Raw genomic sequence first — 17,244 nt, forward strand, 5'->3', positions numbered from 1 at the left:
CGTACAGCAATTCCAAATATGTGTTGCCTTCAAAAAATTGACATTTTGCAGATACGGCTTCACCTGACAGGTGAAGCTTTTCACCTGACAACAGCAGAAGAACAGAATGCGTTCATGTCCAGATACAGAGGCCTGTGCAATGTTCACTCAACTAAAACAACAACACGCAGCTCACAAACACTCAAACATATTCTGTAATTTCTCCTAGCGACCCCTCTTTCTGTCTCTGCTGCTTGCTCATCGGAAGCAGCCGATCTTCTGTGCAGCGGCTCATTACGCAGGCTGATGGTTGAGTCCTTGTCAACTCACTGTCCAATTACCATATCTAAGGCTGGCACAGGCTCTTATCCTAGCGGGAGAGAGAACTGTATATACATACTGATGTCCACATAGTTATGCACTTGCATGTACATCTCTAATTGTCAAACAGCTCTGACATATCAGAGAAGAAGAAGTAAATTATTCCATTACGAGGCAAATTCCTAATTCACGTAAGTGACACAGATGCTTCTTAACATAAATGCAAAAAACTGTTAATTTGGAATAAATTATCACTGGTTTATTTTTGTTCATGTTTGTACTGCTCATGACACTTTGTCTGGAGATATGAGTGTGAAAAGGTGCGAAAACCTTATTTCGTTTTGTTTTTCATTGTGTGTCTGCTGTCTGTCGACAGTAAATATCTACGTATCAATCACTTCTCAATACAATGAATAAATAAAAGTCGATGGAAACACGTACAGACTTATCCAAGAAACACACTCCCAGCCAAGACACCTCACAGCCAATTAGTGAGCTTCTCTTAGAGCAGGACTTAGGCTCCCTGACAACAGAGAACACCTTCATCTTCCTGGATGTCACTGTCCCGGACATTATCATATTTCAACGGCGCTTCATTAATGAGACATGCCAGCCAGCCCACTCTCTTCCTCTACTCCCTTGTTTTAGCTATTTAGCGAAACCTACATATTGGTCCGAACACAAAGTCAGGTCGTGAAAAACAGGTTTGAGGGCTCGTTGAAGCTTATCGTGAGAGTGATAAAAGTAGCCTGGGGAAACACGGCGCTCTAATAACTTCATATTGATTGATCATTCATACACAGTTATCCAGTGGGGATGTCATTAATGTAACTCCATAGACAGTCTTCAAGTGAATTCATCCTTTTATTGATTTAGATTTATTTATATCCTTTATAGCAAGCACGCTACAGACATTACAAATATCAGCATACACCTGGCACAAATCTATACATTTACAAGCACTGATTGCTGCTCTTACCAATGTGTGTGCTATAATCGTGAAGCAACCATTAATTCATTCTTTGCTTTTGTAAAATATATTCTGTTACCTTTGGGATGTGCTTATAAATTTTCTGGAGACTCACTGCTATTCTTTGCCTGGGATCCAACTCTCCTGTGTATTAATGCTGTCATGGTATCACCTGTCTAGCTTGGCCACGTGATATGTCGTCCACTGAGAGCTCATTAACTCTATTAACACTATGCTGCAACAACAGTGAGATCATCTATGGATAACACATATTTCACACTTATTGCTTGGTATTTAGTTAAGTCCATTTATAGCTCAAAGAAATTCAGCATTAAAGTAAATAACATTAAATAGCATGACTGATTTCTGAGTCTCCATATGCTGGTGAACAAATCCTATTTACATGCTACACGGGCGACCAGCCTTCAGAGTTCTGTCACTAACCAGCCATTGCATGACTTCCTGATGGAGATGAGATTTGTGACGCCAAATGAATTTCTCCTTGAGGGACGATAAAGTTGTGAATAGAATTGAAAACTGGAGTAATGGGGTAGAAAAACTGCATTTGTCCCCCGTCTCATTGCTGAAATCACACGGAGAGTGTGTCTCGGTAAGTGAAGAGATGAAATGCTTGTCAAGGGTAACAGACTTGCACACGGATGCTTTCCACCAATGACTAGCCATTACTCTCACCTCCATCAAACGAATACTTTATCCCACCTGGCATCCTTCAGCACTGTGGAGACAGAGTTACCATGAAATGCCACAAACAAATCTGCGGCTGTATTCAAGGGCTATGTCAATCGGTACCCACCACAAGCATCTGCACGTACACACACACACACACACACACACACACACACACACACACACACACACACACATACGGACTAACACATCACAGATTGCAGAATGTTCCTGCTGACCCCAGAGGGAGTCTAATCATCAAGCTATAAAGTTTTCTATATGTGATTTGTGACCATGGAATGGAGCTGTAAGTTTCTTGGACATTGTCCCTTTTCCATTCTGCAAGATAAAGGTCTTTTAGTAGAGCACAGCTGTTCCACTGATATAATAAAGATGTTATCTCACTAACTGGCATATGGGGGTCTGCCAAAACCTTTTCTTGGATCTTTAGAGTTGACTATAGAGCCCAGTAGGTTTGGGGATGCCAAGACAGAGGCATCGGGTGTACGATTTAGGAAATATCAAAATGTTAACTGTCTTATAATGTACAATTTCTTACTCATTTTTAACCAACCACCTAAAAGTGGCCCTAGCAGCTGTGTGAGGCTGTTCTTAGGCAGTAGTTCTTTGAGCTGCTCAAAATGACAAAGCTTAAGTAGGCTGATCATGAACGTCGGTGATCATGCTTGTTATGGCAATAATTTCAATAGTATTGGACACATACGCGTCCGGACCAAAGAGGTGACCCAACTGAGCAACACTACCATCTCTAAAGTCATGCCTCTAGCATGGTAAGTACCTGCAGACAGGTTCATACCCAGGGCTATGAAATTAACTTAGACAAATTATAAACTATCTCTTACCACAAAATGTTTAACACAACCCTGGGAAGTAAAAGAATTAGAAAGAAAGGTACATTAAAAGATAGATACATGGATACATTAGCATAAAAATAAAGCAAAGCCAATTAAAAATCTTCATATTTAATGTTTTGCAATACCCCTTTGACTGTTTTGGCACCTATCCAGCCCAAATGAATTCATCAAACCCTCTACATGCACTGAAAACAGGCTTTTCACTGCAAGAGATGAAAATACTCCTGAGAACTTGTCAAGTGCTTGAAGCAAGGTGCATAGACTATTCAGGCATTTGAAAATGTATTGGCGGTTAACTGTACACATCAAAGTAGATGGTGCCCACTCTTCTTCCAAGTTCTGATTAGGCAGTTTGTCTTATGCTCCGTCAGCTCTCTTGTCAGTCAGCCCTAACCTCCTAATGACTGGTGTCAGTCAGGGATGTAACTGTCAAACCGAGTCAATGGCTGCACTTCCTACAACCATGATTGGATAATGAGCTGTGTTCATCAACACATTTAGCCATTTTCAGTGCAAATGTCAGAAAAGAAAGGGCTCAGGAAATATTTCTTTCATCATGCAATGTGCAGAAACTTGAGAAGAATTAATTTTTATCTAGACGAGGGTTGACCAGAGGACAGGAAGGTAGCAGCAGCCGGGGGATGGGGGGTGGGGGGTGATGCCCTTTTTTGCATACAGGAGGAGATGGAGAAGGAGAGGATTGAAAAGGAAGGCAAAGATGTCTTCAGATGTGGCAGTTGTGATGAAAAGAGCAGCAAATGAGTGAAGACAAGAGACGAAAAGAAGAGAGGTAGTGAAGGAGTGTGCATTATTCATCCCTGCTGACACATCAGAATCTCTGATTCATCTGGAGAAGGGCATCAGTCAAGTCACAACCTATCTCTTAGCCTTCACTCATATGCACACATGTTGAGACATGATGAACACACACACAAGCATACACATAATTGCAAATGACCTCCTGGTCTTGGCAGCAGCAGGCTATATTGGAGTTTTTTCCAGGCATAGGTAATCTCCGTACATGTTTGTGTAAATCTAAATTACCTGTAGACATGTTATCTAAGAAATGAATATATTTCAGATAGCTAATGAGGAAAATCTGGCACAGGAATGCTGCATAGAACAGTTGCAATAAGGGCAAAAGGTTGACAAACTACTGTATAGCTCCAGAAACTAGATGTAAATGATAATTCAATGTACACTGTTTAGTGCACAGAATTCACTGCCCTTGAAAATAATTTAATTTAATCATGCTTAGAATTTGCCAGAAGGCATGTGGGAGACTTTGAAGTCAACTGGACCAAAATTATTTGGCATCAGTTGGATGTAAGCCAAACACTGCACATCATGACAAACACACCATCCCCACCGTGAACCATGGTTGTGGTAGCAGCATGTTGTGAGGAGGCTTCTCTGCAGTAGGCCTTGGAAGACTAGTGAAGAAGGAGTGTAAAATTAATAGAGTGAAATTTAACGAAATACTGGAGAAAACCTGATGCAGTCTGTGACTTGGGAGAAGATTTGTTTCCAACAAGACAGAGACCCGAAGCATACAGCCAAAGCTACAAAGAAATGGCACTCAACTTGAATAAGTTGAGTGGCTGAGTCAAAACCCAGACCTCAGTCCAGCAGAGAATTTGCTGCTGGAATTGAAAAGGACTGTTGACTCACAATCCACATAACACCTATCAGAGATTGAGTTGTTTTGCAAAGAGCAATGTGGACAAAATGCAGTGTCCAGAAAAACATATAAAGCTGATTGAGGCCTTTCCACAAAGAATCGGTGCTGTAATTGCAGTCAAAGGTGCATCTACTAAATACGGACTTGGGGATTAATATTCATGTAATCATTTATATTCTGTCCTGTATTTTTATTTATTGTAGTTAATTTGGTTTGGGGACAGTTAATTTGGAAGAGAGCTTTTTTCTGTTGATAAGTAATAAAGAATTTAATTAATAACATTTGTAATGTATCTTGAATAATTTGGCAAATGACCTTTACTTTTTGTTATTTATTGTATACTTTCCATTTAGGAAGTCTTAAATTAACAAAATATTTTTACTGGAAACAAAGGTTCCATTTAATTTAACTAGACAATCATTTACTGATTGTCAGATATAATCAAATAGGTATATTTATACAAACCAATGTCCAAAAAATAGAAAAAAAACAAAACAAAATGATGAATTAGTTTTTATTTTACAATAAATATCTAATGCAAAGGATTTCATGGTGCAAACAAATGCTCTTTTTGTGAACCATTTTGAGTTTTTACTAACAGACGTTATAATTAATGGTGGAACATAGAATGCAACTTTTGTTGCATACGGTGCCTTATTGTTATTCCTTGACTTTGTATGCATTTGACAACTGTATCTCTGTTCTAACAATGGATGTTAGAGATGGCTGATGTGGTCGACATCAATATCACAATATTAAATAGTTTTTTTTTCTCAAAACCAATACACATTATTATATCGCTAATGTTTTTGAAATTACACATAAAATATACTACAAAACAAAATACAAACAAATACAAATTATCAAACATTTCTAGATACAATTTGCTCATAAATACTCATTTGGCTTTCGGAATTATGTAAAACAATACTACATAATACATTGATAATATGAAGGCCATAAACATTAAAGTTGATTTATTGAACAGCTCTACAAAAGGTGACATATCTCAAGTAATTCCCTGGTTAAACAGGGTGGATAATTGGATAATTTTATTGTGCAGCCTGGAATTCAGGGATCAATCATCTATTTTTGTTTGAAAGAGAGATTTCGATTGGGAATTTAAATAAAACTGATTCGAGATTTACATAACACAAAAAGCACCGTTCTCAATATTGTAATAATAATTTGTCATATTGCAGATCTCTAATGCTTCATTCTGCAGCTCTGTGCACTGGATTCAGCAATCTCCTAATATACAACAGAGAAATGGTGCAGACAAAAGCTCACTGTTTGGAAGGCTTTGAAAAGGTCAATTAATATCAATGCCGAGACAACAACAAAGTTTCTGTTGCTTGTAACACAGGTGGTTACGCTCCCAGCATCAAAGTTGCATCCCTTGATTTTCTACTTTCAGCTGACGGGTGCAGCAAAGCTAATGCAGTGTACACAGAGACAAAATCCATGCATGGGGATAACATGTAACCAAGGGAGAAAAGCAGAGAGTGGAGCAGTTAGGGCAAATCGGCTGCGAGGATCTGGGAATAAGACTTCAGTGATGCCTTTGACGGGAAAACCAAAGCTGTTCCACTGGGATTGCATGTCAGAAAGCATATTTAAGTCTGAATGGATCTTACAGCGGTATCTGCTTGGAAAGAGCGAGAAGCCATTGAGGCCTATGGTTGAACCTATGGTAAAATGCCATCACTGATTTTACAAATTACTGGGGGCGGCTGTAGGTCAGTTGGTAAGGTGTCATCCACAGACCACAGGGTCAGTGGTTCGATCCCCTGTCCTGACTATATGTTGAAGTGTCTTTGGGCAAGACACTGAGCCTCTAAGAGCCCATTCCCATCCCCAGCTGTGCAGTGCCGGTCCAAGCCTGGTAGAAACTGGGGAGGGTTAGATCCGGTGTAAAAACTGTGCCAAATCAACATGTGGACAATGGTCTGCTGTGGTGACCCTGAACTCACTGGATAAGCCGAATGGACAAAAAAAATTATTTTACAAATTACTGCTTCTTACAGTTCCTCGATGCGCCTCATTGCTCAAAGAGAGGAAGGACAGAGGAAATTTGCCAGTTGAATAATTCTGCTTCCACATAATGAGTTTTCCTGTCAAAATAATGCAAATATCCAGGGCCCTGACCGATATAGCATGAAGGTGCAGTGCATGTGAATTCTGCCATTAGGCTGGGAGTGAAGCTGAAGAGACAGGGGAAAAAAATCAAGGTATCTACTAAAAAGAGGAACCCATGTGAAAAAAATGACAGATTAAAATAATTAGGGATGTGGAAATGGTCTGGAACAATAACCGGCAAAAGCACGGTGCCCCAGGGAAAATCTCCCATCCGTGTTTGAGGAGGAAGACCTCCCTAGGATTCACCGCGACAGTGTGATTTTCCAGTTTACACAAGCCACACAGCAGATATACAGAAAACCTAAAGAGGCATTTGAAGTGCACATGATGAAATCTCAAAGAAACAATAGCCCTTGGAAAATTTGTCAGGATGAATGGATGTATCATTAAATTACACTCAGTCTGAGTGGCTGGTTAACAGCAAATACTGCGTATAATTATAGACATATGGGAGGTCTGGGGACTACAAAACACTATGTAAATGTGAAGGTTCGCTTCTTTTAAATAGTGCTTGAACTTAGCAGATGCGGAAGCCACTATTGTCTAAAAAACAATTGTCAAATAAATTACATTTAAAATACCTTCACCTTTCCACCTGGTCCCTTCCCCTCCAATAATAATAGTCATCTTAGCACATTGGCTTATATGGATTTGTAATGTGTCAACACTGTGTTTGTGATAGCCTAAGTGTTCTGAATGACCATATTATAATACAATTTGTAGTTTGTTGTGGCAGTACTGAAATATCAATACAGAGGGAGCAGCACTAAGAGCTTCCTCTTTCTCTTTAATTATATTTGACAAATCTAATGTGCTCCATTTATTATTTCATGAGTGATGACATGTTATAGTCTAAAATTTCTTTTGGTTGAAACGTAAAAACAACAGATTCAACATGACTCTTTTTACCTCGTGAGTGCCTAATAAAGGGCTCCAGGAAAAAAAAAGCCACTTTAAAAGAGAGTGGGTGAGGAACAAAGGCTTTGCCAGTCTGCCCTGGTCCCTCATGCTGCCCAGCACACAATAATGAGGGGGTGAAGGGGGACGCGCACTCGCAGCGCTGTTGCCAACCAGCCTGATCTGCACAACCCCTCGGTATGCTTTTCCCCCAAACGTTTGAAACTAAGTCTCAAGTGATGCTGAGATGAAAGAAAAACCGCAAAAGAGAGACCGGGCCCCAGCGAAAGGCTAAGCGGTGAAATTTCACCTCGGCACGGGTATACTCTTACCTCATTAGTTTCCAAAAGGCTTTTCGACAAGTGGAAATTGACCGTCTGGGTGGGGTGCACGGCTGCAAGCATCAATTGTGTGAAGATGTATACAGTAGGATGGTGGTTACCTTTATTAGGAGTGCTCCGTCTTCTTTTCTGTTTCGTAGATTCATGTGGGTGGATTTGCAGCTGGAAGCCTCCTCGGAAACAGCAAAGAGAAATGTAATCCAGTGGCAGCAGAGCTCCACTCAGAGAAAGGTCTGTCTTTGTGGGGGATGCATGTACACATCGCCGGCGTTTCCCACCCTCCTGGATGTCGAACTGACCACTCGGGAGCGCAGCGGGTCACGGCTGCTCCTCAGCCCTTTTGTCGGGAGAGCATTGCTGGTCGGGCAACCTCAGATACTGCTGGTTGATGTCACTGATACTCCCTGCCTTCTTCCTCAATGCCCTCCTCCTTCCCTCCCTCTCCTCTCTTGTTCTGTCCTGTCCTTTCCTCCCCCCTCCCAGCTCTCTCTCTTTCTCAAGCACACACCGGAGCGCCCCCCACCCCTCCCCTTGCACATGACGTGATGCAGGCAAGATCTCCAATAGCAACCGTATCCCCCATCACCCCTATTGCCCCCATTACCTCCCCCACCCCCCACCATCTCCTCCAGCTCTGGCTGGATCGCTGACTGGTGCAGAAGAGGTGGCTGCTGAGGTAGGTTGGTCTTGTGTATTTGTGACTGATTTTTCCACTGTGCTCCCTGGGGACCAAAATGAAGGTAAGCACCTTGACACCCCGTAGAGTCCCGTAATATAGTGTCTAATTATAGCTGGTGGCAGGAATACTGAGTCAGAACATCATATCAGCACCTAAAGAGCAGAACTCCCACACTAAACTATAGCTGGACACTTTAAAATATAATAGCCTGCTGTACCTACAATTCATAATGACACCATAAACAACAGAAAAGCTTTGGAATATGAAACCACTTATTTCATGTTTAAGACAAGAGTTTAATAACATTCTTGTTATTGGTCCTAATGCAGACCCACACCTTGTTGCTATTTTTTCACCTATTACAACTAATATAGTCTAATATAATAATATTAGATAATAATAATAATGATGATGATGCTTATATGTGCATATAAACTGAATGCTTTTTTATGGAAAAAGTGTGTGTAACCCTTTACATACGGTTTGCTACAATAAGAGTCTCTTCTACAATTATTATGCAAACGTTAACCCAGTGATTTTGCTTAAAAAAATGAAAACAAACTAAAATTAAACTGAAAATTCTATGGTTTGTATCCTGAAATATGGCACATAGACATAGGCCCTTTGTTTCTTAAGATTTAGTGTTATTTAGGTCACACAACTTGACACAAACAACCGCCACAAGGGCGAAGTATGAGGTGTTGGAGCTTGGCATGACCCTCCAGGACTGTATGATGGGAGGCTTTACTCTGGCCTCTCTGCTGACATCAGTGCAGCTTCCTGCAAACAGAGTCAGCATCAGCAACTCTGCCAACCAAGATTTTTGTTCATCCAGATACATGCATCTGCTTTATTAGCCTGCTGAAAATCACTCTCAACAGCTCTTTCCCTCTTTCTCAATCGCACTCTGACACAAAGACTTGCTTGACAAGAGTGTGAGAAAAAGCCGGGTAAATTAACCAACTGACACCACGCGTGATGATAATTGAAAGCTACAGCTTTTGAGCCCATCACATGGTCCTAAAGGGACAAAAGCTAACAGTCTTATTTTCTTTGTTGCTAGTGACATCTAGTGGGAAGTTGCTACTATGTGATGTTGCTCTTACTTAAGGTTTGAAGTTCCAGCACATTTGTTTAAGTGAAGGGATGCAATGGAGTGGATGAGGCATGTTCTCCAAACAGTAGTCCTCTCTAGTCTCTTGAAATACTTCAAAGTGAATATTATAATTACTGTTAACAAATCATTACTCAAACCAATGGGTTTAAACTTCAGAGAGGTCAGAGGTCAAATGAGCCAGAGAAGAAAGAAATTCATCACTAACAGATCCAGGGCATTAGAACTGTTTTTTCTCATCTTTAAATCTGTGGGGTAATGCACTGAATAACATATAAACTACTTTTGTTTTTATGAGGGCACTATATAGAGAATAAAGTCACACACTCAAAATTTGGACACTTAAATAGCAGTTAGTAAATGTATTGCACTGTTTACAGTAATAAAGCGGGAGTGATTCTGGACACATTGCCTGAGTGGATACATACTGTCCCGAGCACTTAAATCCTCATTTACTAGCTAATGTTTCTCCACAACTTTTAACATCCCACCTGTCATGTTTATAGAAACAATGAACAGCAACAATAGCAGATATTGTAGACTAGGCTAATGTTCCAACAATCATCTTGTTTAAAATAAGTGATATCTTACTGGGTCTGTTCCTTGTTGGAAACCTGCAGTCTCTGTTGTCTGCACGTCTCTGGAAGTCACCCTGTGACCTGCCTGACTGTATAGCGTTACAGTATTCCCATTTTCAGAGTTGAAGCTAAAGCAAAAGATCCCTAAAATTAGCAGGGTAAGTGCCCTGTCTCTACCACTGCCCTGCAACCGTGACGTTAATTGCACTCTATTTATACTTTAAGAGTGCAGGCCTCAGAAAGATCGAGTTTCTGTTATGGTTTATTTCGGTATCTTCACGTTTATGTGAACACAGGAGTGTAAGGCCCATGTTTAGTATAAAGAGCTTAACTTTGTGGGCACAGGGGATTATTTTTTTTAAATATATATTCTGCTAATGTAACACTTAGTATGCACTCTAAAATAATGTGTTTTCCACTTTTCAAATAAGATCTTTTCATGAACCTGGCTGACCTGATAGGCTGGTAGGTATTTTATGTCTTGCTATTGCAACCTTTCACTCAATCTAAATATGGGCAATGATGATGTAAGACTGAAACTGTCAGCAACAGCTCTTAAGATAGTGACAAATCAGAGCACAGAAAAAATAATAATACGTAAAAATTATTTTCAAAATTAAAATCAGTTCAGAAGAAGGTGCACATGAAGAAAAGAGTTAGGTCACCCACACGCAAATACACAGATGCTAATACTGTGATACTGAATTTTATTCAAGTATCTACAACACACTTTTGTTCTTGAGTTATCGTCAGTTGAAGTAATCAGTTGAGAAAGGCAGCTACAATTCATAGCCTGAATGTAAGTTATCTTTGTTGAGCCTGTCAGTGCGTTTTCAACTTGGTGGTTAGCACAGGCAGACAAAACATTCATGATAACACAAGATAAACAAAAGACTATTAAAAATAAGACTAAGATGCAAGAATGGCCAGAAAGCCATCTGTTCCATTTCTGCGTATATGAAGTTAAAGGGAAAATTCACCCTGAAATGAAATTAAATCACAATCTTAGGCAGTTAACCTGCGACCTTTCCTATTGGTACAAACAAGAGGGAGCAAATTCTGTTGTTATTGCCACCAACATCCCACTTATGAAGATGCTTCCTTGACAATGAATTGAACATATTTGCTGATGATGACAGTGTGTCATAAACAGAGGGATGTAGGCACATTTTAGCTTCTAGAACGAAATTGTTCATTTGATCATAGGCAGAACTTTCCTATGAAACATTCTCGGTTCATAGATTCAGAAAATACCAACTCAATGTAAAGGAAGCAGCCCCAGTCATTTGATTTATTATCCTGTTAATAACATAATATAAAATGTCTTTATGCAGTAGATGTTTAGTTAAAAAATGTTGCCTCTAACTGGATAACACAAACTGCATAGGTTATAAATGTGTGCAGAAACTGGGGAAGTGTTAGTCAACAATGGTACCAGCTATTTTTACTTAGTGAAAGCTAAGCTCATTTGTCCTCAATTTTACAACGGTCTATCGAACGATGCCTCACGTCAGTCTAATTTCAAGCTACCTGAGTTACTCATCTTCTGGAACTGGGGATTTTATAAATGTCCCAGCTTCAGGTTATGATTTATGCTTCTAATTAGGAAGATTTAATTTTCTTCATTATTTTATCAGAAGATAACTTGGTAAGTGACCTTTGGCACTGTAAATTCAACACCTTCCCATTTCAAAAAAACATTGTAGATGGTACATAATGACCAAAAAGAACCAGTCCAGCAACTTTGGGTTGTGAGTTGTTTTTAAAACACATCCTTTCTGAGTGAATATTCAAAACAAGTCATTATCATTTTCACTCTTCACAATCATGCACGTTATCCGGCTAGTGAGATCAGATCCTTCTACTAACACATATCTGTCATAAAGTCTACACCATCTAAGACACACACAAGCACCAACATACAGTAACTCTCTTTTGGGAAAAACTGAGGGGCAATGCATTCAAACCTGTATTGAGATGGTGTTTCAACCAGCCTTGAATACCTTTAGAAACAACAATCACCCTATAGTTTGGCGGGACACTTTAGTACAGAGCAATAACTGACTAGATATCAGCCAGAGCCATTTCAGCATAAATGGTGGATGTCGTTTGGTCTGATACAAGGTTGGTAGGGCCAGGAGTGAAGCAAAAGCCAAAGAGAGAAAAAAATGTTAAAAACAAATGTTGTGGAGGAAGGAAGTTTGTGGCAGGTCATAATAAAGTATGAGGGACAACAGGAGGAGTAGTGCAGGTTTCCTCAGCAGGGGAGAGTAGTGGAAGTTAGTGAAGCTCAATGAAAGCCTCCATCTCCTCAGAGATGAGTCCTCTGTAGGGCAGTCTGTGCTTTTCAATCGCACGTGCCGCTAGGCACTGAAGGGTGATGAAGTTCAGTGGGTAGAGGGCAGGGTGCCCGCTGCTCTGATCATCCAACAGCTCATATGCTGTCTTCCTCTGTGCATTTGTGGCATCAAAGTGAGCCCCAGCCTTCATAAGTAGTGCCATAATTTCCGGACAACCATTGTTAGCAGCAATGTGCAATGGTGTGTTGTTCTCACAGTCACGTGAATCAACATCTGCACCGCACTCTAGAAGCATCGCTGCCACCGCCTGTGAGGGGAAGCGGCCAACAGGGTAGCGGCCCACAGATGTGGTTTCCTTGTCTACGGACATGTGGAGAGGAGTAAAGCCGCTCCGACCTCGAGGGTTCAGCTTTAGGAGGCGGTAAACGGTGTGCTTCTTCTGATGCTCCTGTTCTGGGCTGCATTCCAGCTTCTCCAGCAGAAAAATAAGGTGGAGGATAATGGAGAGGGCTTTGGTGAACTGAGGAGCTTCTGGAGGGTTGTCCCTCTGTGCTACAGCCCTCTCTACCTCCCTTACACTTTTTCCTAGCACAGTCATCAGATCATGGAACGTGATGTGTGTTGACAGGGTACCTTTGGCCCTGTCTTGTAGAACAAAAGAGAAGAGCTCTGCAAAGGACAGGAAACTGGAGGCTGTCATGGGACTAAGAGGATCCAAGTTATTTTGCTGCATGTCTAACGCATATTTCCACAGGCTGATGCATCGCTCAAAGTTTCCCGAATCAGCATACACAGCTCCTCTGTAGCGGATATAATAAGAAGTGTCTGGGTGGGATGGCCCTAGGATGCGCTCCCGAACCAACAAAGCCTGCATCCTCATTTCATCAGGGTCCGTGATTAGAGCCTCCAATTCCTCTGCAGTGCTCACCTCCTGTGCACAGCCATAGGCAGGGATAGGGGGACCAGGTGGAGGTTTGGCCAGGGATCCAGCTTTTTCACCTGGCTGCCTCAGGTCCATTGCCCTTCTCCAGTACCTCATGGCTCCTAAAAGATCTCGCTTTTTGTCAACAAAAGTAGCCCCAAGGAGTTCAAGTGCATCTATGCGTTCCTCTCTGGAGGTACGAGGCTGGTGGGCCAGATACTCCACAATGTTGGTGTGACCTGTTACACTGGCAGCGAGGAGTGGGGTCATTCCATATCCATCTCTCTCCATGCGAGCATTGCACTTCAGCAGCATCTTCATGATGTCCAGACTACCGGACTCAGCACAGTCATGGAGGGCTGTGTTTCCTTTCACACTCTTGCGGTTGACATCAGCTCCACAGTCCAGGAGGAACTTGGCTATCTCTTTGTGGCCCTTGTAGCAGGAGATCATGAGGCATGTGTGGCCGTGGCGGTTGGCGACCTCCATGTCGGCTCTGTGCTCCACCAGGTAGCGGACGATCTCCAGATGGCCATCGAAGCAGGCAGCTCGGAGCGGCGTGGAGTTAGTCAGTGTTGCGTTGTTTACTGAGGCACCGTGTTTCAAGAGCGACTTGACCACTGACAGGTGACCAGCTGCCGAAGCCGCCCACAGCGGCGGTGCCCCCTCAATCGTCTCGCCGTCAAAGTTGACGGACCCCCCGACTTCAACATTGGCTTTACAATGTTCAAGCAGGTAATCTACAACCTCCAAATGTCCATATCGAGAAGATATCAAGAGAGCGGTGCCCCCCTGAGTCTTCTCGTCAGCTAAAGCCTCCAGCTCCTCGGGACTTTTGTTGCTCAGCAACTTCTGGATAAGTTTCAGCTTACCATCTCTGGCCGCGTTGAAAACCGCCGTCGTTATATCCATTTTACAGACGCTGTGCTGCCACGCTGGACACCAACCCCATTACCACTCGTTCCTGAAAAGACTGTCGAGTCTTGTTTTAAATAGCAGAGAGCGAATATCTTATTCTACACTCGCTTTCTACCTCACATCTTTCTTCCATTTTGAGGGTGCTGTCAAGATGGCGTTTGTGTTGTTTGACAGATCTCGGTTTACGATTTCAGTGAAGCATTCTGGGTGACGTAGTTTTGATGGAATTCCCATATAGAAGAGTAGGCAGAAAACTACATTTCCCATGATGCAAGAGACTTCGGGTTTTCTATGACCGACCAGCTGATGGGCCGGAAAGGCACAGTTTCCATGATAAACCAGTTTAAATGATAAATTCCCTTGAGACGTGAAAAAGGGCGAAGAGATGTCTTTGGGGGCATAGTGACATTCACATCCTACAAAAATTGTTGCCTAACGATTAAGACACATCTTTTAAGACACATCTCTTTTTTCCATGCAATGTTTTATTGATTCTATCAATAAAGTATTGGCACCAAGTTTGCAGACATCAATAGGGTCCCGCTCTTATGCCGTGTTCCCAAAATGCAAAACAAGGGTGATTTTCATGTAACATTAAATACAAATGTAAATATTTGTTCTTTACTTTCGGCTGTTCCCTTTCAGAGGTCGCCACAGCGAATCATTTGCCTCCATCTAACCCTGTCCTCTGCATCCTCTTCTGTCACTGAATCTCCTGCCTGTTAGGTCCAGCCTCAGCATCCTTCTACCAATATATTCCCAGTCTCTACTCTGAACATGTCCAAACCACCTCAATCTGGCCTCTCTATCTTTACTTTACTTTATCTTCAAAACATCTAATATGAACGGTCTGATGTCCTTATTCCTGATCCTGTCCATCCTCGTCCCTCCCAAAGAGAACTTCAACATCTTAAGCTCTGCTACCTCCAGCTCTGCCTCCTGTCTTTTTTTCAGTGCCACTGTCTCTAAGCCGAACAACATCTCTGGTCTCACCACCATCTTGAACACCTTTCCTTTGATTCTCGCTGAGGCTCTTTTGTCACACAACACACCTGACACTTTTCTCCACCCGTTCCAACCTGCTTGCACTCGCTTCTTCACCTCTTTTCCACACTCACCGTTGCTTTGAACCGTTGACCCTAAGTACTTAAAGTCCTGCACCTTCTTCATCTCTGCTCCCTGTAACCTCACCGTTCCACCTGGGTCCTTCTCATTCACACACACCTCAATCTCTCTAGATTTTCCTCCATCTGCTCCCTGCTCTCACTACAAATCACAATGTCATCTGCAAACATCATAGTCCACGGAGATTCCTGTCTAACCTCATCTGTCAGCCTGTCCATCACCAGAGAAAAACAAGAAAGGGCTTAGAGCCGATCCTTGATGTAGACCCATCTCCACCTTGAACTCCTCTGTCACACCTACAGCACACCTCACCATGGTCTTACAGCTCTCATACATGTCCTGCAGCACTCTAACATACTTCTCTACCGGTCCAGACTTCCTCATACAATAACACAGCTCCTTTGTCAGCACCCTTTCATACACTTTCTCTAAATCTACAATGATACAATGCAACTCCTTATGACCTTCTCTGTACTTCTTCATCAGCATCCTCAAAGCAAATACTGCATCAGTTGTACTCTTTCTAGGGCCGGGCCCCAACCGTTCCGGTATGGAAGTCAGATACAGTATGGAAGTCATGATTCGCATGTTTAATCTGGCATGTGTTTTACACCGAATGCCCTTCCTGACACAACTCTCTGCATTTATCCAGACTTGCTGGCACAAGAACACACTGGCTTGTGTCCCATTGTGGTTGCATTACAAATGTAAATATTTAATTATGGTAATTGTACAATATACCGTTTAGCCGCTTATAGTACATATTCCTAAAGAATGATCTGTTTAAATTTGAAGTATTATTTCAGATCATTTCAGATCATCCACTGCTAATATCATCAATAAGTCATTGGGCACCTGTGTCAAATTAATAGGGTAGAAAATGTAGGTAACACTGTATTTGATCATTTCATTTCACAGCATATTTTGTGTTTGTGTACTGTACCTTCCTATACAAAGCCAGGTGTCAGAAAATGAACTTAAACACAATTTGACATGAATAAACATGCAGAACCAAATTTGTTAGATCGTGATAAGTGATTTATTTTCTGTATCTCTCACAGTGTGAAAAATCAATAACCTACTTCTCTGTGAACAAACCCAGTGTGACATGTAGTATTTTGAAGCTGTTGATAAGATCAAAGCAGTAAATGGCTGTATCTAATAGTTTTAAAGAATTTAATCAATTCAGAACTTCATTCCTGAGATTTGAATACTGGTCTAAAAACTTGGCACCTGTGTTTATTGACAGAGTCACGAAGGTTATGACAGCTGTCATCCCAAAGGAAAAACAATTGCTATTAATCTCCCGATCTTTATACAAATGAAAACACGGCTACATTTGAATTGTAAAACTTGTGGTCAGGCACAAAGTAAATTCAGCACACATCAAAGTGCCTGAGAATGATTTTGTTGCTGGCAGTGAGACAGTGTGAATTTCCACGACATATGTACATTGTTAAAAAAACAGTTTAATTAGAATTGATCAGTGAATTTGAAAGAGGATTAATGTAACCTTAAAGTTTAGGGTCTCCATCACTTCTGCCAATATCACAAGGAGAGATGTTGTTAGTGCCAAACATCAAAAAATGGTATGCAAAAGTAAAAAACTCAAAGTAAAAAATAATACTACTAAAATAGTACTCACAAATGGATTGTGATAAAATGGGTGTCAGGGAACAGATGGAGGATGGGCCCATTTTAAGTTTAGTTTTGGACAT

General features: G+C 41.4%; 2 protein-coding genes across 2 annotated transcripts in view; both read right to left on the reverse strand.

Moving 5' to 3' along the window:
* The window catches only part of LOC137098305 (receptor-type tyrosine-protein phosphatase S-like), a 64,586-nt gene extending 56,241 nt beyond the window's left edge, over nt 1–8,345 (reverse strand). Inside the window, exon 1 of the mRNA XM_067474425.1 lies at nt 7,992–8,345. The gene's annotated coding sequence lies outside the window, so the exon portion shown is untranslated. The remainder of the gene's footprint in view (nt 1–7,991) is intronic.
* Nucleotides 8,346–10,948: 2,603 nt separating this feature from the next.
* Nucleotides 10,949–14,574, reverse strand: fem1a (fem-1 homolog a). Its single transcript, XM_067474952.1, has one exon. It carries the CDS (start codon nt 14,393–14,395, stop codon nt 12,542–12,544), a length of 1,854 nt encoding a protein of 617 aa, XP_067331053.1. The 5' UTR covers nt 14,396–14,574; the 3' UTR covers nt 10,949–12,541.
* Nucleotides 14,575–17,244: the final 2,670 nt, after the last annotated feature.

The sequence above is a fragment of the Channa argus genome, chromosome 14 (assembly GCF_033026475.1).
Source record: "Channa argus isolate prfri chromosome 14, Channa argus male v1.0, whole genome shotgun sequence".
Taxonomy (NCBI): Eukaryota; Metazoa; Chordata; class Actinopteri; order Anabantiformes; family Channidae; genus Channa; species Channa argus.

What these genes read in the sequence shown, in the direction of transcription:
- fem1a (XM_067474952.1), bottom strand. Translation starts at nt 14,395, where the DNA reads ATGGATATAACGACGGCGGTTTTCAACGCGGCCAGAGATGGTAAGCTG.